At 52.9% G+C, this 25,893-nt stretch overlaps 2 protein-coding genes across 5 annotated transcripts in view; one reads left to right on the forward strand and one right to left on the reverse strand.

Annotated features, from left to right (window-relative positions):
- Positions 1-74: 74 nt before the first annotated feature.
- On the reverse strand, positions 75-9,237 carry plppr4b (phospholipid phosphatase related 4b). Its single transcript, XM_003978996.3, has 7 exons — positions 9,105-9,237; positions 3,847-4,032; positions 3,604-3,733; positions 3,311-3,506; positions 2,777-2,834; positions 2,495-2,668; positions 75-1,866 (listed from the first exon to the last, which is right to left on the reverse strand). The coding sequence occupies exons 1-7, from the start codon at positions 9,192-9,194 to the stop codon at positions 229-231; spliced, it is 2,472 nt and encodes an 823-aa protein (XP_003979045.2). The 5' UTR covers positions 9,195-9,237; the 3' UTR covers positions 75-228.
- Positions 9,238-9,706: 469 nt separating this feature from the next.
- The window catches only part of LOC115248293 (phospholipid phosphatase-related protein type 5-like), a 24,671-nt gene continuing 8,484 nt past the window's right edge, over positions 9,707-25,893 (forward strand). The window contains exons 1-5 of one of the 4 annotated variants that reach the window (XM_029831904.1): positions 9,707-9,893; positions 11,144-11,208; positions 20,131-20,319; positions 22,377-22,509; positions 24,718-24,968. In XM_029831904.1, coding sequence (XP_029687764.1) covers positions 11,152-11,208; positions 20,131-20,319; positions 22,377-22,509; positions 24,718-24,968 — 630 coding nt within the window. In that variant the 5' untranslated portion in view covers positions 9,707-9,893; positions 11,144-11,151. The remainder of the gene's footprint in view (positions 9,894-11,143; positions 11,209-20,130; positions 20,320-22,376; positions 22,510-24,717; positions 24,969-25,893) is intronic. The other 3 variants (XM_029831903.1, XM_029831906.1, XM_029831905.1) reach the window with 3 other exon arrangements.

Here is a 25,893-nt window from a genome sequence, read left to right on the forward strand (position 1 = left end):
GACATCGGGGGGACGTAAAGGCGGCTCTGACCGCCTTACTCAAACGTGCGATATGGTGGGACGAGGCTGCTGGTGGGGGTGTTGCGGTTCGACCAGCAGGACCAGAACAACCGTGCACACTGGTGGTTTTGTGTCCAGACAGAAAGATTTCATGCTTCATAAGGTGACGATGGTACCTACAGTGGTCGGAGGTTCTCGTGTATCTACATCTTCTCAGGTGCCTCCACATCAGTCTTTGAAAACTGGAGGAACTGGTGTTCCTTTGTAGGAGATATTGCGGTTTGTTTGGGGACTATTGGCTCTCTCTGGAACCAGGATGACATTATTGGCCTTTTTCTGCAGCATGGAGTCACAGCTGGAGGCCACTGAAGGGCTCTCGGAGGCCGTGTCTCCTCCTCCTCCACACACAGAGCCGCCGCCGTCCCCCGGAGTGACCCTTATGGTGGAGAGGCTCTGCTGGTGACGTCCCTGCTCGGACAGGCCGGTGCTCTGGGTGTGAACGGTAGTCACGGTGGGGATGCTAATGGTGGCAGCGCTAACGTGGTTGCCATGTTTCCTGTCAACAGAGTTCTCACTTACAGAATCGGAGCTCTCCGAGTCTCTGCTCAAATCATTGAGCTCAAAAGACTGCTTCAAACACCCCCCTCCTGCCCCTGAACCGGCCTTGGTTCCTCGAGACGCTGTAGCCACGCTAACCCCGGTGCCATGATCCAGGGAGCGCCATCTCCAGGATCCAGTGGCGTCCGAGGGCGGAGCGGGAAACACGGGCTTGTTGTGCTCAGGATGAGCGTCCACTCTGACGATGGCGCCGGTGCTGCCTGACAGACTGACGGTACTGCCAACCGAGCTGAGCCCCTGGGTGCTCATGGGGTCTGGATGACTTTGAGCCGTGTAGTGAGCGGCGCCCTGGCAGCCCACAGAGGTGTTGCAGTTAATGCTGCTCTCATCGAGGCTCTTGGAGTGGGTCTGGAGGAGACCCTGTTGCTTGGCCAGAGAAATCATCTGCATGAGCCGTGGTTGAGGGTTCTGGCCGTGATCGTTGGTCCTGCAGGTTAGGACCTTCTCCGCTGCACCCTGCCAGTTAAGCTGTGCCGCACTACCCTCCTTCCCTTCCGCATCCAACCTCGGGGAGGCGCTGTTGTTACTCTCATGAGCTTCCTCTGGTATGTGAACCAGCTGCGAAGAACCGGGTCTCGACTGCATCAGTATCCGTGCTCCTCCTGTGATCCCACTGCAGTTGCTCGGCAGGGTGGTGCTGGCCCCAGTGCTCAGTTTGGACATGTATGCGTTGTGGTCAAAGCCCCCTGCTGAGGGCTCCGCACTGGACCGCAGCTCCATACTGCCATGGTGGTGAGGCTGGTGGGAGGACTGGCCAGATGAAGAGTCCGCCGAGGAGGAGAAGAAGTCTGGGACCTGCAGGGAGCAGTTGTGGTTGTTCTTGCTTTTCCACTGAGACAGAAGCTGTTTTGAACGGCTGGAGTCCATCGAGGCCCGATGGAGAGTGGCAGCATGGCATCTCGCTGCTTCCTCGTACGCTGCCATGGCCTGGGGGGTGTGCACCCGGGGGAGAGTGTGGCTAAAAGTGACGCTAGCATCCTTGTTGTGAGCGCCGCGGGGTGAGATCACCTGGATGTCTGAAGTGGGGTGCTTCACGTTGTTGATGGCCCTCTGCTGTGGGTGAAGGAGTCCCTCGGAGCGGGCGATGGGCACGGGGGCCTCCCCAGCCAGAGAGGCCTTGAGCTTCAGGTGGTGAAGTATGGCCTCCTGGCTTATGTGGGGCAAGGAACAGGGGGGGTAGTGTAGCACAGCTGGCAGATTCCCGCTGGCCTCCTCGCTCGGCCGGAAATTTCCAACCGCATACAAACCCTAGAAAGAGAAGAGTTGTGGCGTTTCTACAGGTTCCAGTTCGATCTGTGTGTTCGAACTGTTCCAAACATTGACTCTGTGACACCCATCAGTGCTAGCAAGTGGTGTATTAGCACCAAGCTATTGGGGTCATTTTGATATTTGCTTGTGCTCCCCCCGCTGTCCGTCTGCCTCTCTCTCTGAATGACTACCATGCTCCATGTCAGGGGTCACCAATACAGAGCCCGCGGGCACCAAGTGGCCCGGGGGCACCAAGTCGCCCGCAATGACCACATGAGTCGCCCGACTCAGTCGCCAGATTTTGAGCAGAATTGCAGTCGATTTGTTCAGTTAAGATTTATTCAATATGAAAGTTAATTTTTTTAAATGTTGCATAAGTAAAACATGGTTCAACATAGTTTATGTTACCCACTGTAAATTATTGATACACACACACACACACACACAATTTGTTATTTTAGAGGAGTGTGTCGAGCGGTAGCCCTTCACACGACTCGGTACCCCTGACGTGGCTCTTGCTTTCAGACCGGCTGGTGACCCCTGGTCTATGTGAGCCCATATGGGCGACACCACGGAGGGGTTCCACTGGAGGAACCCTGAACCACAACAGTGAAGGTTGAAGTGCTACCAGGTAGAGGGCCACGGCGCTGCCCAGCAGGAAGCCCGAGTAGACGTCGATGGCGTGGTTCTTGTACTGAATGATCCGGGTCAAGCCACAGATGATGGCGCTGATGGTGTAGGTGAAGACCAGCAGGGGCTTGAGCAGCTTGGACGAGTCCGTCAGGGTGCTGTTGAAGTACATCTGAGGACACACAACACTTCAGGCATGACTTTCATCCACTGTACTTCCCTCTAGGAACACAGTCCAGGAGCTGGACGGACTCAGGACGCGGAGTGTGGCGGTACTCACGGAGACGTAGACAGCAGCAAAGGAAGCCAGAGTGGCGTGTTGGGACGGGAAGGACTTCCTGCAAGAGACCAAATGAGTCGCACAAATGAGTCGCACAAATGAGTCGCACAAAGAAGACCGACAGAAGAGCTGCCGGCCCCAGGGGATGGAGCCGGGTCCCGTGATCCGAGGCCCCGAGGAGACACACACACACACACACACACACACACACACACACACACACACACACACACACGCGCGCGCAGCAGCCTTTTTGCTCTGCTGCATAATGAAAGAGAACCTCTGGCCCACTTTCTCCTCACTGCACTCAAACACCATCCTGACCTACTTCTGACTCCTCTCCAACCACGGCTGCGTTCCTCGTCCTCCTGACTCTGCAGGCGTGAGAGTGCACGTGCTTTGTTGCAGCGCGTGCGTGCGCGCGTGTGTGTGTGTGCGTGTGTGTGTGTGTGCGTGCAGGGTCCTCTGTTCTCACACTGACCACCACTTTACCCTAAAGAAGCCAAGAACAGAGGAAGAGCGCAGAGGTCCCACCTGCCCTGGCTGATGGCGGCCTGGTCTGCCCCGGTGCAGATGTCCTCCATGACGTAGGGGTTCTGCTCACAGCTGGTGCTCAGGCTGGTGTAGTTGGGTTTGCACACGCTCAGGAAGTACGGCGTGGGATTGCCAGTCATCAGCTGGAGGATGTTGGTGATGAGGGCCGTAGCGCAGAGGCCGAAGGCGTGGACTCCTGAGGAGGGAACGGGGGACATTGGCTCAAGGCCTCTGGAACCTCACACCTCCACACGGACGTGCACGGATACAAACTCTAACATGCACGTGTGTACCGATGAAGCGGACGGCTCTGCGGATGAAGGAGTTGAAGTTGCATCCCGCAGCATTGATGTTGGCCTCGGCAGCGGCGCCGCGGTTCCTCCGGGACTGACAGCAGAAGACGACGGCTTCTCCCACCATGATCTGTGACGACAGCAAACCGCATCAGACCGGTCGGACGGTCGGCCGGTGGATCAGAGACAGCAGCGGAGAGAGTCGGGTAACGCTGGATCTGCCCCTGAGCAGTTGCATCTTACTGAAATGGCAGGGGCAGCGAAGGCGAGGCTGAGCAACATCAGCAGAGGGACCACCTCGTGGGTGGGATCGATGTAAGGGAGGCTCAGGCTGCGGTCGCGGCAGCTGAAGCCCACCGTCACCGGCTTGAACAGGTCCGTCCACTCCAGGAAGTACAGGCTGACGGCTGAAGAGATGAGGATCGGCATCTGTCCGTGGGGAGAGCAGAAGGAAGGGCAAGATCAACCAGGAGACGGAGCCCAACAGAGATGGTGACAAAGGTGGTTTCTCCACTTCAGTCCCAGCAGCAGCTCCTCTCCAGCCTTCATGGACTCTTTATCTGCTCTCGCTGGGATGGAATCAGCAGAAGATCCAGCTGACCGAGCTGCTGAGCCTCCACCATGTGGATTCACATCTGAATCAGCACTTCTGGAGAAGGTGACGGCACCAGATCAGCCCAGAAGATCTGGAGCTCTGCCCTCACACAGCTGCCAGAACCAGAACCTTTAACAGTAGAATGGTCGGGGCCGAACCTTTACTACCAGGAACTGCTGTGGAGCCGTGATATCACGAGGCTAATGCTCCCAGCTGTTCTTTAGCATCACCGTAGCGATGCTTCTCTAGGCTGCTGGGATCCAGAAACATGGTCATGTGACAGGTTTCTGTATCCTGATTGGTTGGGGGCTGCAGGTCTTCTCTCCTCCTCCCCTGTTTCCATCTCTCTCTTTTCAGCACTGCTCTCCTTTCATCTCCCCTCATTATGTAGGTCAGCATTACCACCTTGGGTATTTTTGCTTTTCTCCCTCGTTCTTCTTCTCTCTGGGTTTATCCACTAGTATTATATATATATTATTATATATATTATAGTATTATATATATATTATATTATAGTATACTGGTATAGCCCAGAGTAGAAGGCTGAGATCTTCTCTCAATGCTTAATCAGTCATGGACATTTTCTATTCTTTGATGCAGATTTCAATTCATGGAGTGAAGATGGAGACAGAGCCTGAGGGGGATGGAGAGACCATGGTGGAGGAGAGGGGGATGGAGAGACCATGGTGGAGGAGAGGGGGATGGAGAGACCATGGTGGAGGAGAGGGGGATGGAGAGACCATGGTGGAGGAGAGGGGGATGGAGAGACCATGGTGGAGGAGAGGGGGATGGAGAGACCATGGTGGAGGAGAGGGGGATGGAGAGACCATGGTGGAGGAGAGGGGGATGGAGAGACCATGGTGGAGGAGAGGGGGTTGGAGAAACCATGGTGGAGGAGAGGGGGATGGAGAGACCATGGTGGAGGAGAGGGGGATGGAGAGATCGTGGTGGAGGAGAGGTGGATGGAGAGACCGTGGTGGAGGAGAGGGGGTTGGAGAAACCATGGTGGAGGAGAGGGGGATGGAGAGATCGTGGTGGAGGAGAGGGGGATGGAGAGACCATGGTGGAGGAGAGGGGGATGGAGAGACCAGGAGAGAGGAGAGGTGGATGGAGAGACCGTGGTAGAGGAGAGGTGGATGGAGAAACCATGATAGAGGAGAGGGGGATGGAGAGACCAGGAGAGAGGAGAGGTGGATGGAGAAACCATGATAGTGGAGAGGTGGATGGAGAGACCATGATAGAGGAGAGGTGGATGGAGAGACCATGAGAGACGAGAGGTGGATGGAGAGACCATGAGAGAGGAGAGGTGGATGGAGAAACCATGATAGAGGAGAGGGGGATGGAGAGACCAGGAGAGAGGAGAGGTGGATGGAGAGACCATGGTGGAGGAGAGGTGGATGGAGAGACCATGATAGAGGAGAGGTGGATGGAGAGAACATGGTAGAGGAGAGGGGGATGGAGAGACCATGGTAGAGGAGAGGGGGATGGAGAGACCGTGGTAGAGAAGAGGTGGATGGAGAGACCATGATAGAGGAGAGGTGGATGGAGAGACCATGATAGAGGAGAGGTGGATGGAGAAACCATGATAGAGGAGAGGTGGATGGAGAGACCATGAGAGAGGAGAGGTGGATGGAGAGACCATGAGAGAGGAGAGGTGGATAGAGAGAACATGGTGGAGGAGAGGGGGATGCAGAGACCACGATAGAGGAGAGGTGGATGGAGAGACCGTGATCCCAACTGTGGTCCCTACTGTGGTCCTTACTGTGGTCCCTACTGTGGTCCCTACTGTGGTCCCTACTGTGTTCCCTACTGTGGTCCTTACTGTGGTCCCTACTGTGGTCCCTACTGTGGTCCCTACTGTGGTCCCTACTGTGGTCCCTACTGTGGTCCTTACTGTGGTCCCTACTGTGTTCCCTACTGTGGTCCTTACTGTGGTCCCTACTGTGGTCCTTACTGTGGTCCCTACTGTGGTCCTTACTGTGGTCCCTACTGTGGTCCTTACTGTGGTCCCTACTGTGGTCCTTACTGTGGTCCCTACTGTGGTCCCTACTGTGGTCCCTACTGTGGTCCTTACTGTGGTCCCTACTGTGTTCCCTACTGTGGTCCTTACTGTGGTCCCTACTGTGGTCCTTACTGTGGTCCTTACTGTGGTCCCTACTGTGGTCCCTACTGTGGTCCTTACTGTGGTCCCTACTGTGGTCCTTACTGTGGTCCCTACTGTGGTCCCTACTGTGGTCCTTACTGTGGTCCCTACTGTGGTCCCTACTGTGGTCCTTACTGTGGTCCCTACTGTGGTCCCTACTGTGGTCCCTACTGTGGTCCTTACTGTGGTCCTTACTGTGGTCCTTACTGTGGTCCCTACTGTGGTCCCTACTGTGGTCCTTACTGTGGTCCCTACTGTGGTCCCTACTGTGGTCCCTAACGTGGTCCTTACTGTGGCCCCTACTGTGGCCCCTACTGTGGTCCTTACTGTGGTCCCTACTGTGGTCCCTACTGTGGTCCCTACTGTGGCCCCTACTGTGTTCCCTACTGTGTTACCTACTGTGGTCCCTACTGTGGTCCTTACTGTGGTCCCTACTGTGGCCCCTACTGTGGTCCCTACTGTGGTCCTTACTGTGGTCCCTACTGTGGTCCCTACTGTGTTCCCTACTGTGTTCCTTACTGTGGTCCCTACTGTGGTCCCTACTGTGTTCTCTACTATGGTCCCTACTGTGGTCCTTACTGTGGTCCCTACTATGGTCCCTACTGTGTTCCTTACTGTGGTCCCCACTGTGTTCCTTACTGTGGTCCCCACTGTGGGCCTTACTGTGGTCCTTACTGTGGTCCCTACTGTGGTCCCTACTGTGTTCTCTACTATGGTCCCTACTGTGGTCCTTACTGTGGTCCCTACTATGGTCCCTACTGTGTTCCTTACTGTGGTCCCCACTGTGTTCCTTACTGTGGTCCCTACTGTGGTCCCTACTGTGGTCCCTACTGTGGTCCCTACTGTGTTCCTTACTGTGGTCGCTACTGTGGTCCCTACTGTGGTCCCTACTGTGGTCCCTACTGTGTTCCCTACTGTGTTCCCTACTGTGGTCCCTACTGTGGTCCCTACTGTGTTCCCTACTGTGTTCCCTACTGTGTTCCCTACTGTGGTCCCTACTGTGGTCCCTACTGTGGTCCTTACTGTGGTCCCTACTGTGGTCCCTACTGTGGTCCTTACTGTGGTCCCTACTGTGGTCCTTACTGTGGTCCCTACTGTGGTCCCTACTGTGGTCCTTACTGTGGTCCCTACTGTGTTCCCTACTGTGGTCCCTACTGTGGTCCTTACTGTGGTCCCTACTGTGGTCCCTACTGTGGTCCCTACTGTGGTCCTTACTGTGGTCCCTACTGTGGTCCCTACTGTGGTCCCTACTGTGGTCCCTACTGTGTTCCCTACTGTGGTCCCTACTGTGGTCCCTACTGTGGTCCTTACTGTGGTCCTTACTGTGGTCCCTACTGTGGTCCTTACTGTGGTCCCTACTGTGTTCCCTACTGTGTTCCCTACTGTGGTCCCTACTGTGGTCCCTACTGTGGTCCCTACTGTGTTCCTTACTGTGGTCCCTACTGTGGTCCCTACTGTGTTCCCTACTGTGGTCCCTACTGTGTTCCCTACTGTGGTCCCTACTGTGGTCCCTACTGTGGTCCCTACTGTGGTCCTTACTGTGGTCCTTACTGTGGTCCCTACTGTGGTCCCTACTGTGTTCCCTACTGTGGTCCTTACTGTGGTCCTTACTGTGGTCCCTACTGTGGTCCCTACTGTGTTCCCTACTGTGGTCCTTACTGTGGTCCTTACTGTGGTCCCTACTGTGGTCCCTACTGTGGTCCCTACTGTGTTCCCTACTGTGGTCCCTACTGTGGTCCCTACTGTGGTCCCTACTGTGGTCCCTACTGTGGTCCCTACTGTGTTCCCTACTGTGGTCCCTACTGTGTTCCCTACTGTGGTCCCTACTGTGGTCCCTACTGTGGTCCCTACTGTGTTCCCTACTGTGGTCCCTACTGTGTTCCCTACTGTGTTCCCTACTGTGGTCCCTACTGTGGTCCCTACTGTGGTCCCTACTGTGTTCCCTACTGTGGTCCCTACTGTGGTCCCTACTGTGGTCCCTACTGTGGTCCCTACTGAGTGCCACAAGCACCTTTGAACTGAATTATGTGCATTATTCCTCAGCTAGCTCGGGTTGTTATGCGGCCGTTTCTATGGTTACATGTTAATAATTCGATTCCTTTAAACAGGTCAGCTCCACTTTGGGTGGTTTCCCTCCTGTTTGACTTTAGAAGATGCGTCCGATTCAGTTCTGCTCTCATCCTGAATGAATCAGAAACATTTCAATCATTTTGGACACATGTCCACAGAAAGAGCTCCATTTCTCTCCTGTTGTCCACCTTCAGGACTGAGCTGAGGACATGGACACAAGAGCCACACAGGACTGAGACGTTGTCCTGAGTCTCGAAGAAATCCCCACAATCCCAAATGCTGGTGCTGCTGGAAACTGTTGCCCTAGCAGTTCCTTCAAAATAAAAGCGTCGGTCCATGTTTGACCGAGGGTGTTGGGATGGAGCCGATCGAAGGGCCCCTTCTCAACAGAGTCAAGAGGTTCCAGACAAAATAGAAATCACCATTGATCAGAGTGCAGCAAGAATAAAATGTGTTCATGCAGCTTCTGTTTGATCTGGGAATTATTTCATGATGAAATACAACGAACTCAGTGGATATTTTTGTCATAATAATAATAATAATCATCATAATAATTCAGGAAGTGACACCAGCAGGACCCAGGCGTCTCAGACATGCCGCTGTCAGGAAATGGGCGCATGCCTGCATTGTTCTCGTGGCCCACAGATGCATTCATGCATGTGCAGCAGCTCTGGAGAAACATCTGGAACTGACCTCCACAAAATAGAAGCAGGGCAGCAGGCTGACGCTGTCTTTGGTCTTGTCCCTGGCAGCCATGATCAGGCCTCCAGGTAGCCCCCCCATCCAGCAGGTGTCGAGGCGCGGTGTCCGGGCGAGATTAGGAACTCTCCATGAGAGCCTGTGTGGATCCAGCACGGCGGAACCGGACGCTCCAGACCCGGACTCGACCAGCCCTCTGCCAGTGAGAGGAGGAGGAGGAGGGGGAGGAGGAGGAGCGCAGGCGCACTGAGAATGAGGGCAGCTCCATCTGGTTCCCTCTTCCAGTGCAGAATCTGGGGGAATCTTTCAAATGCACAAGTCTCCTCACGCGTCACCGTCGCGCACGCGCCTGAAGACGTCTCTTTACCCGCCACAGAATCATGTTGCTGCCACCTTTGCTGCCCAACCTCCAGCTGTTGACGTCACGCCGCTTGTAAATGTGTAATTTATTATTGATGGTCTTCATTACATAATGCTTAGAAAATGTGAAGGAGGCGGAACCGAACCGTCGGTCCAGTGAGACCGAACCCACATCGCTGCATGTTCCAATGTGCCCGCATTCATCATCTTTTTCAGTCACCGCATCTTCTCAAGCGCGTCCGTGGACATGACGTCACTCTAACGCTGCCCTGCGGGACGCCTCTCGGGACCGCGCATGCGCGTTTCCAGCGCTGCCGCAACGAGGCCTTAAAGAACCCGAAGAGTTTTAAAAACAGAGCCGGGAGCTACTGGGACTGGACCGGGTCAGCACGAGCCGCCGGCAGGTAGGAAACGCTGCTTCAGGTGTGTACCCGCCCCTCACAGCGGCCGGAAGTAGGTTATGACAGAAGAGCTTCATCATCATCATCGTCATCATGATTACAGTGAAAAGCTGCTGTGGGCTGAACTGGGCTGAGCTGGAAGGTTCTAACCAGATCATCTTCTTGGTGATGGTCTGACACGTGTACCAGAGGTTAAAGTCAAAGTTCTGCTCTGGACTTGCCAAGTTGACAGCTCCTTTCGCTCTAATCTGCCCCGGACTGGGGCAGCCGGAGCCCCACACTGGGGCAGCCGGAGCCCCACACTGGGGCAGCTGGAGCAGCTGGAGCCCCACACTGGGGCAGCTGGAGCAGCTGGAGCCCCACACTAGGGCCGCCGGAGCCCCAGACTGGGGCAGCCGGAGCCCCACACTGGGAGAAGCAGGTAGCAGCAGATGAGTCCAGTCAGGAACATGGTGAAACTAACTTTTGTTTTTGGTCGTTTTGGCTGAAAAGTCACGTCTGTCGGTGAAATCTGACAGTTATTAATGTGCAGCCTTAGTCAGCGTCTTCTGTGTCACACTCATACCGTTGCCAGGCAACAGAAACCAACACCAATCAACAGGAAGACGCGTTCACCTGCATTTCGCCCTCAACAGTTTTCGTGGCAGATGTTCCATGAGCAGGTGACCGTCCCAGATCAGGTTTCCTCAGTATTGGTTACCTGTCTCTGAAACTGGAGTTAGCTCTGTTTCCTGGCTTTGAGTTACCACTGTCTGAGTAGTAAAGATCCCTCCTGCTTCTTGGTGAACCAGACACCAACGATTTGAAGGTTTGTGGTGAGGCGCTGAAGGTCTCCACCACAGGTGGATCCCACAGACACATCTGGTGGATGGAGGACCTGGATGTGTGACCCAGGACCCCTCAGTCCTGCTCACACGCCAAAACACCGAAAAAGAGCCCAAATGATCGGAAAACAACAAACAACAAAAGAATTATTTTCACACAATTCTCATTTTATGCCGCTCAAAATATGTTTGGACACCAAAAGTTCCATCGGAGTTTCTGCACAAAGGGAATGAGGACTTTGAAATCTGAGTTTCCATCAGTAAGAGCTGCATGTGTTAGCAGCGTAGTGGTCACTCAACAGCTGTGTTCCGCCGTAGCTTTTATCTTCGAGGCTAGGGTTAGCATGGAGCTGCCATGTTCAGGCTTCATCTTCAGCTCAGCTCAGCTTAACTTAACTGGTGCAGCTTCTGTCTGGGTCAGAACTGATGTCCTGTCTCTGTCTCGCAGTCTCCAAAATGCCTTCAGAGCAGCTGAGAAGCAGATGGAGACACTGTTCATCACTGCCAGTGGAGGCAAGTCGACGCTCTCGTGCTCCTCTAGGAACATGCTCTTCATTCTTTTACCTTCTGCTCACTATGAAATGTTTATGGTTCATGTTTTTCTTGATGTGTTAAATGGAAAGGGTTGCTTTAAGATCAGGTGGTAAGGTCACCTTTGACCTTTCCCCATCACCAGTATAAAGAGAGCAGAAGAAGGACTGTTTCTCCTTTGTCATTTGGCTAAAGAACATTTAGTCCGACTGTGTTTCACAGATTCCACAGAATCAGATTCTTGGTAACGTTATGAAAGGTTTGCTAGCCCAACACTAGAGGGCAGACTTTGTCCACAAAAACATGGCGAGAGTGTCACGCACGTCCCTGCTGGCCTGAAATAACCAGGGCCGGCCCTGTCCTTAGGCCTTGTTAGCCGGGCAGCATTGGGGTCCACGGCGAGGGGGGGTTCGCACTAGAGACGGCTTTGCCTCCCTGAAAGAACTTGGGCCAGGGTGCTGAAGAAAAGAGCCGTTCTACAAAAGAACTTGGGATTTTATCCAAAATGGTGAACAAAGCAAAATCTGCAGTGATGCGGATGCTCTTAATTAATCTGTGAATCTACAGTGCAACACTTAACCCTAACCCCTAATCCCTGACCCTAACCCCAATCCCAAACCCTAACCCCTAACCGCAACCCCTAACCCCAACCCCTAACCCCAACCCCTAACCCTAACCCCTAACCCGTAACCCCAACCGCTAACCCCAACCCCAACCCCAACCCCTAACCCCTAACCCCTAACCCTAATCCTAACCCCTAACCCCCAACCCGTAACCATAACCTCTAACCCCAACCCGTAACCATAACCCCTAACCCTAACCCTAACCCTAATCCTAACCCCTAACCCTAACCCCAACCCCTAACCCTAACCCCAACTCCTAACCCTAACCCTAATCCTAACCCCTAACCCCAACCCCTAACCCCAACCCCTAACCTCTCACCCTAACCCCTAACCCCTAACCCTTTGGGGTAGCAGCCAAAGGAAGCAGATCATAAATAAGAGTGGCCCCTGAGGAGCTCAGACTTCATGAGAGGTGTTCAGATTAAAGCACCCTTGGCGTTTGGTGAGCTACCTCCTGAGCAGCTGGTCCTTCTGTGTCCTGCTTGAAGAAGACCTTGAGGTACAAGATCCCCTGGGGGGGACACCGCTGTAGCTCGGGTTGTAGGGTGATCAAAGCAGCCTGTGACTTGTAATGAGAACATGGCTACATAATCAATGTGCCTTTCCCTGCGAGATGAACCAGTCCTGGAACTGTTTATTGTTCCTCTAATGACAGTAATGAACCTCTGGCTGGGCGCTGAACTAAGACCTGGTTTAGGCTCGTGGAGGCCCTAAGTCTTCGGGTCAGTAGGCCTGTATTTAGATTTGACAGCTGATAAGTTTGGGCTAAATTTCATTCATGTGATCACATCTGTAATTTTACCCGCTAATTAGTTGTGATGCTGATTTGTTTTTTACGCTCTGAATCGCTACAGAGCTCCGTAAGCTAAGAAATGTGCACGTGTAGCTGGTAGGAAAGGTATTCATGAATCCTGTTGTAAGTGTTGGGGTTTCTGGGTTGTGTCGGTCGTTGTCCTGCAGGGGGTGGAATGGAGCACAATTGGTGGCAGCTGGCACTGCGGGGAGGCGCACCTGCACCCAGGGCACGTTCGGGGTCTTCATGCCGTTTGCTGGACCGGCGAGCGTGCCGCGCCGGACTCCCGAGTTCTCTGCAGTCCAGGGGGACTGCTTCTGGGGGAGGACTCACCGGTAGACCTGGGGAGGGCAGACGCCGGCGGTCCCTGAGGATTGTTTCCACCATTGTGTCCTGGCCTGCGTTTGGGTCCTGTTCATCCCTGTCTCGTAACAGAACACCCCGGCCAGTGTGGACCCGGCGGGTCAGGACGCGGTGGAGCTAAAGACACAACCCCTCCCTTCCCCTCCCCTCCCCTGACAGTAACCTTCCCCGTCACTTCTGCTGTGCCTACCTTGATGGTCTTTGTAGGGTGCCAGGAGGTGCCCGTTGAGGGGGAGGTAATGTTGGGGTTCTGGGTTGTGTCGGTCGTTGTCCTACAGGGGGTGGAATGGAGCTCAATTGGTGGCAGCTGGCACTGCGGGGAGGCGCACCTGTAGGCAGTTTACATCTTGCTCCCTATTTAAGCAGGTTGTGCCTGTCAGGGCCAGGGTGTCGCTTTGTCTTGTGTGGGGGTTTTGTCCGGATTCCCTTGTCGTGTGTTGAGTTTCCTGCAGTCCAGGACCTGCAGTCGTGGGGGTCTGCTTCTGCCTTCTGTGTCTCTTGGGCACGTTCGGGGTCTTCATGCCATTTGCTGGACTGGCGAGCGTGCCACGCCGGACTCCTGAGTCCAGTAGGACTGCTGATGGTGGAGGACTCACCGGTAGACCTGAGAAGGGCAGAGAGGACTGCTTCGGTTCCCTGATGTTTCTGTGTTCCCTGGAGGGCCGCTCCTGCTCCGTGTTCCCTGGAGGGCTGCTCCCGCTCCCTGTGCCCTGAAGGGCCGCGCCCGCTCCCTGTGCCCTGGAGGGCCGCGCCCGCTCCCTGTGCCCTGAAGGGCCGCTCCCTGTGCCCTGGAGGGCCGCGCCCGCTCCCTGTGCCCTGGAGGGCCGCGCCCGCTCCCTGTGCCCTGGAGGGCCGCGCCCGCTCCCTGTGCCCTGAAGGGCCGCTCCCTGTGCCCTGGAGGGCCGCGCCCGCTCCCTGTGCCCTGGAGGGCCGCGCCCGCTCCCTGTGCCCTGGAGGGCTGCGCCCGCTCCCTGTGCCCTGAAGGGCCGCTCCCTGTGCCCTGGAGGGCCGCGCCCGCTCCCTGTGCCCTGAAGGGCCGCTCCCTGTGCCCTGGAGGGCCGCGCCCGCTCCCTGTGCCCTGAAAGGCCGCGCCCGCTCCCTGTGCCCTGGAGGGCCGCGCCCGCTCCCTGTGCCCTGAAGGGCCGCGCCGCGCCCGCTCCCTGTGCCCTGAAAGGCCGCGCCCGCTCCCTGTGCCCTGGAGGGCCGCGCCCGCTCCCTGTGCCCTGAAGGGCCGCTCCCTGTGCCCTGGAGGGCTGCGCCGCGCCCGCTCCCTGTGCCCTGAAAGGCCGCGCCCGCTCCCTGTGCCCTGGAGGGCCGCGCCCGCTCCCTGTGCCCTGGAGGGCCGCTCCCGCTCCCTGTGCCCTGGAGGGCCGCGCCCGCTCCCTGTGCCCTGGAGGGCCGCGCCCGCTCCCTGTGCCCTGAAGGGCCGCTCCCTGTGCCCTGGAGGGCCGCTCCCGCTCCCTGTGCCCTGGAGGGCCGCGCCCGCTCCCTGTGCCCTGGAGGGCCGCGCCCGTTCCCTGAGTGCCATGCAGTCCTGGAGGGCTGCCTTCGTGTTCTTTGTGTGCTTCCCCCTGTAAATAAAGCAACCGTCATGATTTATTTAGTGAACTCCATCAGACACTTCAGGTTATGACAGCATGAGCTTCCGAAGAAGCTGGGGAATTTAGGACCGGTTTCCACGACAACAAAAAGAGCGAGGTTGCACTGTGTTTGGGCCTTATTTTTAAAAGAAAATGGTCGGATCACTAGGGTGAGAGGTCAGCAGGTAGCTGTGCTCCATTCCTCAGGAGAATCATCCTGCTGAAAGACCTCAGGGATCCTGTTTCCATGAAAGGTTGAACATGGTTGGCAGCAGCACTCAGGGAGGGGGTAGATGCCAAACATCTAAATGAAGGAGAGGAAACAAGCAATGACCAGCACAACTTTGCTCAAAGCACCTCGATGCTACAAAGGCCTTTGTTCCATAGCACATCCTGCGACCGTGTGATCACGGAAACCGTGATTCCTCAGTCTGGGCCATCTTCTCTTAGCACTCAGTGCTCAAGTTCTGAGGGGCACGTGCACATTGTTAGGGGGACAAAGGTCAGGATGGCCAACGTGGCGGCTCTGCAACTATGCAGCAGCATATGTTTGGACCTGTGAGACGGGGAACACCTGACAGGAGCTGTGGCATTGGAGAGGCTCTGACCTGGTCTGTAGATGGCTCTCATCCCAGTATCACCAGGACAGCAGTTAAGGCATCTCTAGCTAGCACAGGGAGATCTGTTGGTCCTCCAAGGATGTGCCTCGTTAGACCAGGATATGACTCCTTAGACCTTTACTGACCCACCACCAAAGTATCATAAACTCTCTCCCATCTATCCCCTTTGCTCAGGGGGGAGGGGGACCTGCTCATATCTGAGAAGACAACACGGTGCCAGTGGCAAATCCACCACTGCTGGCAAATACCAGCTGGGCTGCAGCTACTGGTCCTTGTAGATGTTGGTCCCACATCAGACATGGAGGTGACTTGCTGCAGGTCATTTTATAGAGATCTGGCTGCTTGTGTTTTCATGCACAAAGCAGCAGATAGCGGTCCTGCTTCCAGGTTTCTGCCCTTCCAACCTCTCCTGGAACACTGGCTCTCCCAGTAAAGTGTCAAGGGTATGGAGGTGGTGCCAGGATCCTTCTGGCGGTGCTGTCATGGAGAAGCTGCCATCTGTCCAGACCTTACCTGGATCTGAGGTTGCCCAATATTCAGCCCTTCTACCCCTGATGGCTGTTTTTGTCTGTATACGTTCCGTTCTGGGATGGATCTGGACTCTGTTTACTCCCCAGGAGACATCTCATGGGCAGTACTGCTGGTTTCATTTTCCTCTCATGATGACTGCAGTCACAGTTACACCTGTTGCACAAAATCCACCAGCTTGGTGCAGAAAGGTGCAGATGACATCCGGATGTAGTGTAGCGGTTCAGCAGGACCTGGGCTTGTCATAGGTGTGGTGGAGCTCCAGGCTCCTGGTGGGAACCTCTCTGTTTTTACTGGGAGCTCTGAATCGGGCAGAGCTTCAAAAACCCTCCATGTTCTGGTCAGCCGTCTTATTCATGGGGGGTGGGGGCGGAGCCTCTCAGACTGTTGCGTAACAGACAGATTTGACCTGACTGGTAGAATCCAGCATGTAACATCTGGAGGAGCCTGGAAGACCAAGAAGGAACTCGCAGCTCCCTGAAAACACATGCAGAGCTGGAAGTTCTGTCTTCAGTGAGCCGGAAAATTAACCAACCAGAGAGATCCCAGAGAGAGATCCCACAGAGAGAGAGAGAGAGATCCCAGAGAGAGAGAGAGATCCTAGTGAGAGAGACCCCAGAGAGAGATCCCAGAGAGAGAGAGAGAGATCCTAGAAAGAGAGAGAGAGATCCCAGAGAGAGAGATCCCAGAGAGAGAGAGAGAGATCCTAGTGAGAGAGAGATCCTAGTGAGAGAGACCCCAGAGAGAGATCCCAGAGAGAGAGAGAGAGAGATCCTAGAAAGAGAGAGAGAGATCCCAGAGAGAGAGAGAGAGAGAGAGAGAGATCCCATAGAGAGAGAGAGAGATCCCAGAGAGAGAGAGAGAGAGAGAGAGATCCCATAGAGAGAGAGAGAGAGAGAGATCCCATAGAGAGAGAGAGAGAGAGAGATCCCAGAGAGAGAGAGAGATCCTAGTGAGAGAGACCCCAGAGAGAGATCCCAGAGAGAGAGAGAGAGATCCTAGAAAGAGAGAGAGAGATCCCAGAGAGAGAGATCCCAGAGAGAGAGAGAGATCCTAGTGAGAGAGAGATCCTAGTGAGAGAGACCCCAGAGAGAGAGAGAGAGAGAGATCCTAGAAAGAGAGAGAGAGATCCCAGAGAGAGAGAGAGATCCCAGAGAGAGAGAGAGAGAGAGAGATCCCATAGAGAGAGAGAGATCCCAGAGAGAGAGAGATCCCAGAGAGAGAGAGATCCCATAGAGAGAGAGAGAGATCCCAGAGAGATCCCAGAGAGAGAGAGATCCCAGAGAGAGAGATCCAAGAGAGAGAGATCCAAGAGAGAGAGATTCCCATCATCTTCTGTTGTTCACTACTGAGCTGCTCTTTCTCTCTCTCTCTCTCACACACACACACACTCACACTCACACTCATACACATACACACTCACACACTCACCCACACCCACCCACACACACACACACACACATACACACTCACACCCACCCACACACACATACACACTCACACCCACACACACCCACACACACACACTCACACACACTCACACACACACACACACACACACACTTTACTAGCTGCGTCCTCACCAGATCAGAGACCGACTCCTCGGTCCCGCTCTGATGTGTCGGTCTCCAGACACGAGTGTATAAACACACTTCTGGTGAGCTGCTCTCTGATTGGCTGATCTGGGGGCCTCTTTATGCATGGCTGATTCTGTTTGTGCACAGTGAGAGACTGCATGTTAAAAATAGCACACTTGTATCAAAGTGTGTGTGCCGTCTGTTCACAGCATGTGTGGAACGTCTGATTACAACAGTAGATGTATGTTTAATGACACACAACCAGATCATTCTGGGATGGCACGTTCCTCTTCTCAGCTCTCTCACGGGAATGAACGGGACTCTGGCACCCAGCTCGGCCTGGCCCCCCCCCCTCCAGCACCCAGCTCGGCCTGGTCCCCCCCCCCCCACATACCCATCTATGCACCAGGGGACTCATCCACACTGAGATGTTCCACCTCCAGCACAGTGTAACATCTAAAAACACACCTGTTCCGACTGGTGAACCCTCAACCATCGCCCCCCTTCACTGCACCCTCTTTACACCTTCTCCATGGTTACTCTTCACGTCCTGAGACCTGAACTCTTCCTGCATCGTTAGGGTTAGGGTTAGGATCAACGTGGTTGGGTTAGGGTTAGGGTTAGGATCAATGTGGTTGTTGGTGGTTGGACACTCACCCAGGTTCAGGGTTAGGATTAGGGTTAGGGTTAGGGTTAGGGTTAGGATCAACGTGGTTGGGTTAGGGTTAGGGGGTTAGGGTTAGGGTTAGGGTTAGGATCAACGTGGTTGGGTTAGGGTTAGGGTTAGGATCAACGTGGTTGTTGGTGGTTGGACACTCACCCAGGTTCAGGGTTAGGATTAGGGTTAGGGTTAGGGTTAGGATCAACGTGGTTGGGTTAGGGTTAGGGTTAGGGGGTTAGGGTTAGGATCAACGTGGTTGTTGGTGGTTGGACACTCACTCAGGTTCAGGGTTAGGGTTAGGGTTAGGGGGTTATGGTTAGGGTTAGGATCAACGTGGTTGGGTTAGGGTTAGGGGGTTAGGGTTAGGGTTAGGGTTAGGATCAACGTGGTTGGGTTAGGGTTAGGGTTAGGATCAACGTGGTTGTTGGTGGTTGGACACTCACCCAGGTTCAGGGTTAGGATTAGGGTTAGGATCAACGTGGTTGTTGGTGGTTGGACACTCACTCAGGTTCAGGGTTAGGGTTAGGGTTAGGGGGTTATGGTTAGGGTTAGGATCAACATGGTTGTTGGTGGTTGGACACTCACCCAGGTTCAGGGTTAGGGTTAGGGTTAGGGGGGTTATGGTTAGGGTTAGGATCAACGTGGTTGTTGGTGGTTGGACACTCACCCAGGTTCAGGGTTAGGGTTAGGGTTAGGGGGTTATGGTTAGGGTTAGGATCAACGTGGTTGTTGGTGGTTGGACACTCACCCAGGTTCAGGGTTAGGGTTAGGGTTAGGGTTAGGGGGTTATGGTTAGGGTTAGGATCAACGTGGTTGTTGGTGGTTGGACACTCACCCAGGTTCAGGGTTAGGGTTAGGGGGTTATGGTTAGGGTTAGGATCAACGTGGTTGTTGGTGGTTGGACACTCACCCAGGTTCAGGGTTAGGGTTAGGGTTAGGGGGTTATGGTTAGGGTTAGGATCAACGTGGTTGTTGGTGGTTGGACACTCACCCAGGTTCAGGGTTAGGGTTAGGGTTAGGGGGTTATGGTTAGGGTTAGGGTCAACGTGGTTGTTGGTGGTTGGACACTCACCCAGGTTCAGGGTTAGGGTTAGGGTTAGGGGGTTATGGTTAGGGTTAGGATCAACGTGGTTGTTGGTGGTTGGACACTCACCCAGGTTCAGGGTTAGGGTTAGGGTTAGGGGGTTATGGTTAGGGTTAGGATCAACGTGGTTGTTGGTGGTTGGACACTCACCCAGGTTCAGGGTTAGGGTTAGGGTTAGGGGGTTATGGTTAGGGTTAGGATCAACGTGGTTGTTGGTGGTTGGACACTCACCCAGGTTCAGGGTTAGGGTTAGGGTTAGGGGGTTATGGTTAGGGTTAGGATCAACGTGGTTGTTGGTGGTTGGACACTCACCCAGGTTCAGGGTTAGGGTTAGGGTTAGGGGGTTATGGTTAGGGTTAGGATCAACGTGGTTGTTGGTGGTTGGACACTCACCCAGGTTCAGGCAATCACAGGGCCTCGTGGCTCGTCACCACGGTGGATCTGCTCCGTACAACTATCTTCTTCTTCTGACACCTGAGAGAACTGAACTTTCAGTGCTGGAATGAGGAGCTAGCATAAACGGTGGCTCAGCCATGTACGTGCACAGACGATGACACTAACAACTCATCATATTCCAACACTAATGTGCTCGTGCCTGTCTGCTCGCCAGAGTGGCGTCCTCCCCTCTCTTGCATGGATTATTTTTGAGCAGGTATTTTAGGTGGGGAAGCATGATGTCCACGTTAGCATCCATACGTATCGACACTATATGAGGAGCCCCAATTATCCCCACAACGCTCTCCTGGATGATGTCTTCCCTTTTCTTTACATAGATGTTTTGCTCCAGTCTGATGGTGAATTGGTTAAACAGCCCCTCCCCCACAGCCAGGCACACACATGAGAAAGCCTGGCATTCTCTCTCTCTCTCTCTCACACACACACACACACTCTCTCCACTCTGTGGTTGCAGCAGATCGGCAGCAGCAGCACATTTGCTTGTGTGCAGCGGGGGAATCATGAGGCGGTCAGCAGTGCTCTGCCGTTCAGGGGCGGAGGAGGAGGCAGGCTAGGGCAGAGGAACCTTTCTTCACTTAAATGCCTTCTTCTCTCCCTCTGCATCATGCTTTACTTCCAGCTGGTGATCATGGCCGGGACCATTATGCTGGCCTATTATTTTGAGTACACTGACACCTTCAGTGTGCACGTCCAGGGCTTTTTCTGCTACGATGCCACGTTCACCAAACCCTACCTTGGACCAGAGGAGAGCAGCGCTGTGCCGCCCGTGCTGCTCTACGCCGTGGTGACAGGACTGCCCACTCTGCTGGTGAGTGCACGTTCATCAGCAAACTTTACACCATCACACCCGCCAGGCTCGTTAATGAATAATAAATGAAGGAAAGTTCGCCCTCCAAAATGAGATGTTCTGCCCCCTAAAATAATCGGACACACAATAGAGAAAAAGAGCTTTGTGCCAGCGCGGTGTGTAATGGTGAGGAGTCACGTTCAGTGAAGCCAGGTGAGTCTGTCTCATGGGGCTTGGTTGTATGGATCAGCTCAACACAACTTTATTAAGCTGAACACAATTACGTCAGCTAACCCTTCAGTTATGGATCTCCCAGTTCTGAGGAGCTAACAGTGAGTTTCCCCGTAGAAATTCTGAAACATGAAAATAAATGTACTGATCCTAAAGATCGCTCAAAAGAAAGAGTATAGAAATGATATTTTACAACACACACACACACGCGCGCACACACACACACACACACACACACACACACACACACACACACACACACACACACAGGTCTTATCTTCACTTTAAAATGGTTCTGATTTCATGATCTCTTTATTTACAACCGCCGCACCAATGATGACAGTTTGCTCTTTAGCACCTTCTTCTTCTTCCTCTTCTCCTCCCAGTCAGACCAGTTGGACCTGTGACAGAGAACCACTCTTGTTATTATGGTACCATGATGTCGTGTCCAGACAAAACACAACTGGTCTTCACAGGTGTTTAGAAGTTCCGAAGGCTTCAGCCATCTTTCTGTGTTACACCTCTGGGTGCACGATTGTGTAACTCCTACAGTTACACTTGTGTCTACTTCTGTCTTGGTCAGCGGTGTCACACGGTGCTAATGTGACAAGTATATCAGCTGATGGTTACTGAGGCAGAGTCAGCCTGCCAAGATTGCCAGGTGGATACTGGCCCCCACTGTCTGCACGCTGCCCGAGGACGTCGCTCCAAGTGTGCGAGGGAAAGAAGCTCTCTGTTCCTAGCTAAATATACACGCTGCAGTTGCACCTCGTGACCCCACTGATGAGACGGAAGTCACCCTGTGAACCATGTTGGGTGTGGGTTAGGGTTAGGGGTTAGGGCTAGGGTTAGGGTTAGGGTTAGGGTTAGGGTTAGGGTTAGGGTTAGGGTTATCTGAAATGATTCACCTACCTGTTCTGGGCTGGGCTACAAATGCAGTTCCAACCAGTTTTTTTGACTGAGCATTTTGGGCACTGAAAGTGAGCAGGAATTTTCTTGTTTTATTCCTTTGATCTCAGGCAGATTTCATTTTGCAAAAAAAGATTTGGCTCATATTTTCATAGTGACATTTCTCAAATCATTCACGTCCCTCACTCTAAGTCTGGGTCTGGTGGAGTCCAAGAGAACATCTACCTGACTACATTGTGTCAGATGTGACGTAGCAGGGCGACTGATGAGATGGGGTTGTTTGGGGTATACCTTTTATCTTGAGTGAAGGCAAGACTTTTTGGGACAGGTGCTGCTGCATATGGCTGCAACGGCACGCTAAACCCCAAATGAGTCAGCAGTTTGTTGCAGGGCCTATGTGATTTTTGGGGATTTCTGTACACTGCTCAAGGGTACCTTGGCAGTGTCATGAAATGTTCCCCCCTGCTACAAGAACACCTTCCAAGTTTTTTCCGCACCGGGGCTTGAGCAGATACCCTCCTCTTTTCAACTTTGTCTTGACAATGTGAGAAAGGCCCTTCTTTATTGAAAGATAACAAAGTAACAACCATAAAATTATGGTTTGATCCGTTCAGTTGAGAACTATTTTAATCCCTGTCCACCTCAATCAATGACCTCATGTTTTACAGAATGAATAGGAACAATTTCCCAGATACACACTCTTGTAGAAGAATGGAAGCTGCCATAGTTTGTACACACAGCCACAATAGTGGCTTGAGGTAAAAACCTACGTCCCCTAAATGCCCTGATCTTACTCTAAGCCCTTCCCTCAACCTCAGAACCCTCAAACACGACTTTGTGACATACAGGTGTGATGTTACTGATGGAGACTGGTTACTGGTGTCTGTGTCAGTAGCTGGGATGCAGTATTTACATCGTGGTGTCTCTACTTCTGTCAGATCACCATAACAGAGACTGTGATGTTCCTCGTCCAGTACACGTCCAAAGAGTTTGACAGGTCTGACAAGACTGTAGCAACAGGCGACTGCTGTTACCTCAACCCAATGGTGAGAAGAACTTTCCGTTTCCTTGGTAAGTTTCAGCTTTGTTCTCATTTGTGTTTTGTACTCTGATTGTGCTCACACGTTAACATAACCTGGTAGAATATGGAAGACGGGCACAGGGAAGAAAAAGAATTTCAGATGTAACTACGCTTCTATGAATTCTGGATGACCATCAGAGCCAGTATGAAATACCTGGATGAACCCTAACCCCTAACCCTAAACCCTAAACCTTAACCCCTAACCCTAACCCTAAACCCTAAACCTTAACCCTAACCCTAACCCTAAACCTTAACCCCTAAACCCTAACCCCTAACCCTAAACCTTAACCCCTAAACCTTAACCCCTAACCCCTAACCCTAACCCCAAAAAAAAAACCTATGCGGCTGCAGCATACATATTATTCTGTGGGATGCCCCCTCAAGGCAACCCATGATGTGGAGACGCTCCTGGTCATGTGATATTTCACTGGGGGAATATGAAAGCCCTTGAGCCTGGATACATGTGATATAGTGTAAACAACCCAAAGCTAGAGCCTCTGCTCGAACAAGGCATCACCTTTCTTGTGTCCTCAATGACACAAATAGGGCGTCGAGCTTCCAACACCCTGCAGAAACCTCACTGTACCGTTTCAGAGCTTGAACAGGACACATTAGGGTAGCATTCGGAGGTAGTTTCTCCTGCCCTGACTTTTGTAAGCTGCCAGATTGATAGACCAGTTGACATGGAAGGCAGAAAGCTTCTCAGGGAGGAAAGCAGGGTCAGGCCACATCGTAACCCCTAATTCATTAGGATACCACTGCCAACAGGGCCTTGCCACAGACGGTGCATGAAGCTCACAAACCCACTTTGTAGATGCAATAATGAGCAGAAAGACAGATTGGACAGGCAACCACCTAAGGACAGCATGTTCCAAGGGATCAAATGAGGGGGGCAAGGCATTCAATTGGAGATGCCACAGATGAGGATACCATTTGCTTCCCTCCAGCTGTGACAGGAGGTCCTGCCTTAGGGGGAAAGGCCTAGGCATTCCCTAGAAGTTAAAAAGCCACAAGCAAATCTGCGTGATTGCATTGTTCTACCTTGTGGAGTGTTGAGGAGTGGAATTGGAGGGAAGGCATAAAGAAAGGTGTCCGGCCAAGGATGTGCCAGGGCATCTTGATCCATTGGGATGGTTGGCTCTACAAGGGAAAAATCATAGCAGGCGATGGGTCAACACTTCTGAGGCAAATGGATCGACATCTCCTCCAAGTGTGCCCATATCATCCGAACCACTATCACGTCCGGCCTCCACTTGCAAGAAGGAGCCTTTTAGTGTGAAAACACGTCAGTGACAGGGTTCTGAACACTCTGAGAGACTTGCATGGCAAGGCGAGGACCGGTCCCGGCGCATCAGAGCCTCCTGCGGTCAATGAGTGGATCTGGCCCCCCTGGTGGATCACATGATACACTACTAAGGTTTGGCTAAACAAAAAAGCATTTGCCTCCCTTCCAGAAAGGAAGGATGTTCCTGAGAGCTATTTGTACAACACACACTTCACATGAAGAAAACGTGTTCTCTTCTGCTGAGGGCTCAAGGGTCCTCTGACTGACCTGTGGTTCCACACAGTGTCCCACCCCGAGGAGAAGGTGTTCATTATCAACACTTCCCAGTGGGAAGGAAGGGAGCCCAGGGAAACCCCAGTAGAGAGATAAGACAATCCTACCTTGGGTTGCTGACTGGAATTAAACTGCTTTCAACCAAGTTTTCTCTAAGTCCCATTTGGTTCATAAGCGACAAAAGGCTTGTGTTCGCGGGTCGTGGAGCATATGAGCTCTACTGGACCGACGTGGAGACGCTGCAATGCTGATGTTTTTGAAAGAACTTGAGCTCATTGTGGCTCTTGTTGCTCCAAAAGCAAAACACAGAAAGAGGCATAAGCTCGTCTATGGCTGCTGTTGGTTTAGCTGTGGTGGCCACCGCGCTGGCTAACTTGTGTTTGCTTTGTGTTCGCATAATGATTTCTCTATCGTCTCTTCTCTCGACATCTGGGTGTGTGTGTTTGTGGTTTACTCAGTCAGGCTGAATGCCACCTGCTGGTTCCCAGAGTCCCTGTCCTGGAGATGTTTGGTCCTGTGGAAACTATGTTGTCAGCTTGGCTGATGTGACATGATAATATTTGAAGTTGTCAGCTGTGCTTCAGCAGGCTGAAATTAGCATCTTTATGATCATCTTTCGTGCTTTTCTTCTTCTTTGCAGGGGTCTACGCCTTTGGTCTCTTTACTGTGGATATTTTTGTCAATGCAGGCCAGGTTGTGACTGGAAACCTGGCCCCTTACTTCCTCACAGTGTGTAAGCCAAACTACACTGCACTGGGATGCCAGCAGGCTCTGCGCTACATCAGCCACCAAGAAGCCTGTACAGGAAACCAAGATGACATCCTGCGGGCCCGAAAAACCTTCCCTTCCAAGGAGGCTGCGCTCAGCATCTATGCTGCACTTTATTTGGCAGTGAGTCTCAGAGAATGTCTTTCATCTGTACGTGGCAGAGGACGGAAACCTGGTTCTGAACCGTAACTGCTGTAGTGTTTATCATCATTAGCCGATGTATTTCTAGAGAACTTTAATGTCATCGCCGACCCCTGAACGCTCTGTGGTTAAATGAGAGCAAGGGAACTCACGTCAGAACAGTCTCCACCTCTAATGAGAACTATAACAGGAACAAATCCATTACAAATGAGAGCTTATCAAAGGAAAAAGCCCTTAAACAAAGACTTGACCTTTGAAATTATGACATCGGTCATAGCAGCAGACTATTGGTGCCCTAGGTCAGTCAGATTGTGAGAACATCTCCTACACAGCCTCTCCAGATCAGCCCACAGACTACCAGTCATGTCTGGGTCTGGGCTCTGACTGGGCCCTTCCAGAACCTTCTGCTTCTGTTGAACCCATGGTTTTGTTGATCATTGTGGTGAAGTGTTTCTACCAGAACTAACAGGTCTTTGGAAGTGTTTAGAATTCTCTTCGCCTTGACCAAGGCCCTGGTTCCAGCTGAAGGACAGCAGCCTTAGAGCCTCTTGCTGCCCCTCTCTGCTGCTCTGTGTCTCCACTCTTCTAAAGATCTAATCTGCCACACACCTTTAGGAATTATGAGCACAAAGTGTTGTTGTCGAGTGGTGGACTCTGGACTGATGGCGCCAATAGTTGGATCCCACCAGCTGTCTGTGGGCCATGACTTTGCTCTTCTAGCTAAGAAAATGTCAGGAACAACCTACTATAATAGCTGAACTTGATCTGGGATCAATCAGCAGCGGGTTTACACGCTTAAGCGACCAACTTATTTGAGATTATTTTCCTCCTTAGAGATTGGACTTTGTTGATGGTAACATTGATGAGGAAAATGTTCTGACAGGAGTTCTCTCACATGTGCACAGAC

Source organism: Takifugu rubripes, unplaced genomic scaffold (assembly GCF_901000725.2).
Source record: "Takifugu rubripes unplaced genomic scaffold, fTakRub1.2, whole genome shotgun sequence".
NCBI lineage: Eukaryota > Metazoa > Chordata > Actinopteri > Tetraodontiformes > Tetraodontidae > Takifugu > Takifugu rubripes.

Bases quoted from the DNA above. Each gene is read 5' to 3' on its own strand.
- plppr4b (XM_003978996.3), bottom strand. From the start codon at position 9,194: ATGGGGGGGCTACCTGGAGGCCTGATCATGGCTGCCAGGGACAAGACC. The intron at 4,033-9,104 runs GTCAGTTCCAGA...CCCCACGGACAG, and splicing joins CCTGCTTCTATTTTGTGGAG to ATGCCGATCCTCATCTCTTC. The intron at 1,867-2,494 runs GTAGCACTTCAA...TTCTCTTTCTAG, and splicing joins GCGCCGTGGCCCTCTACCTG to GGTTTGTATGCGGTTGGAAA.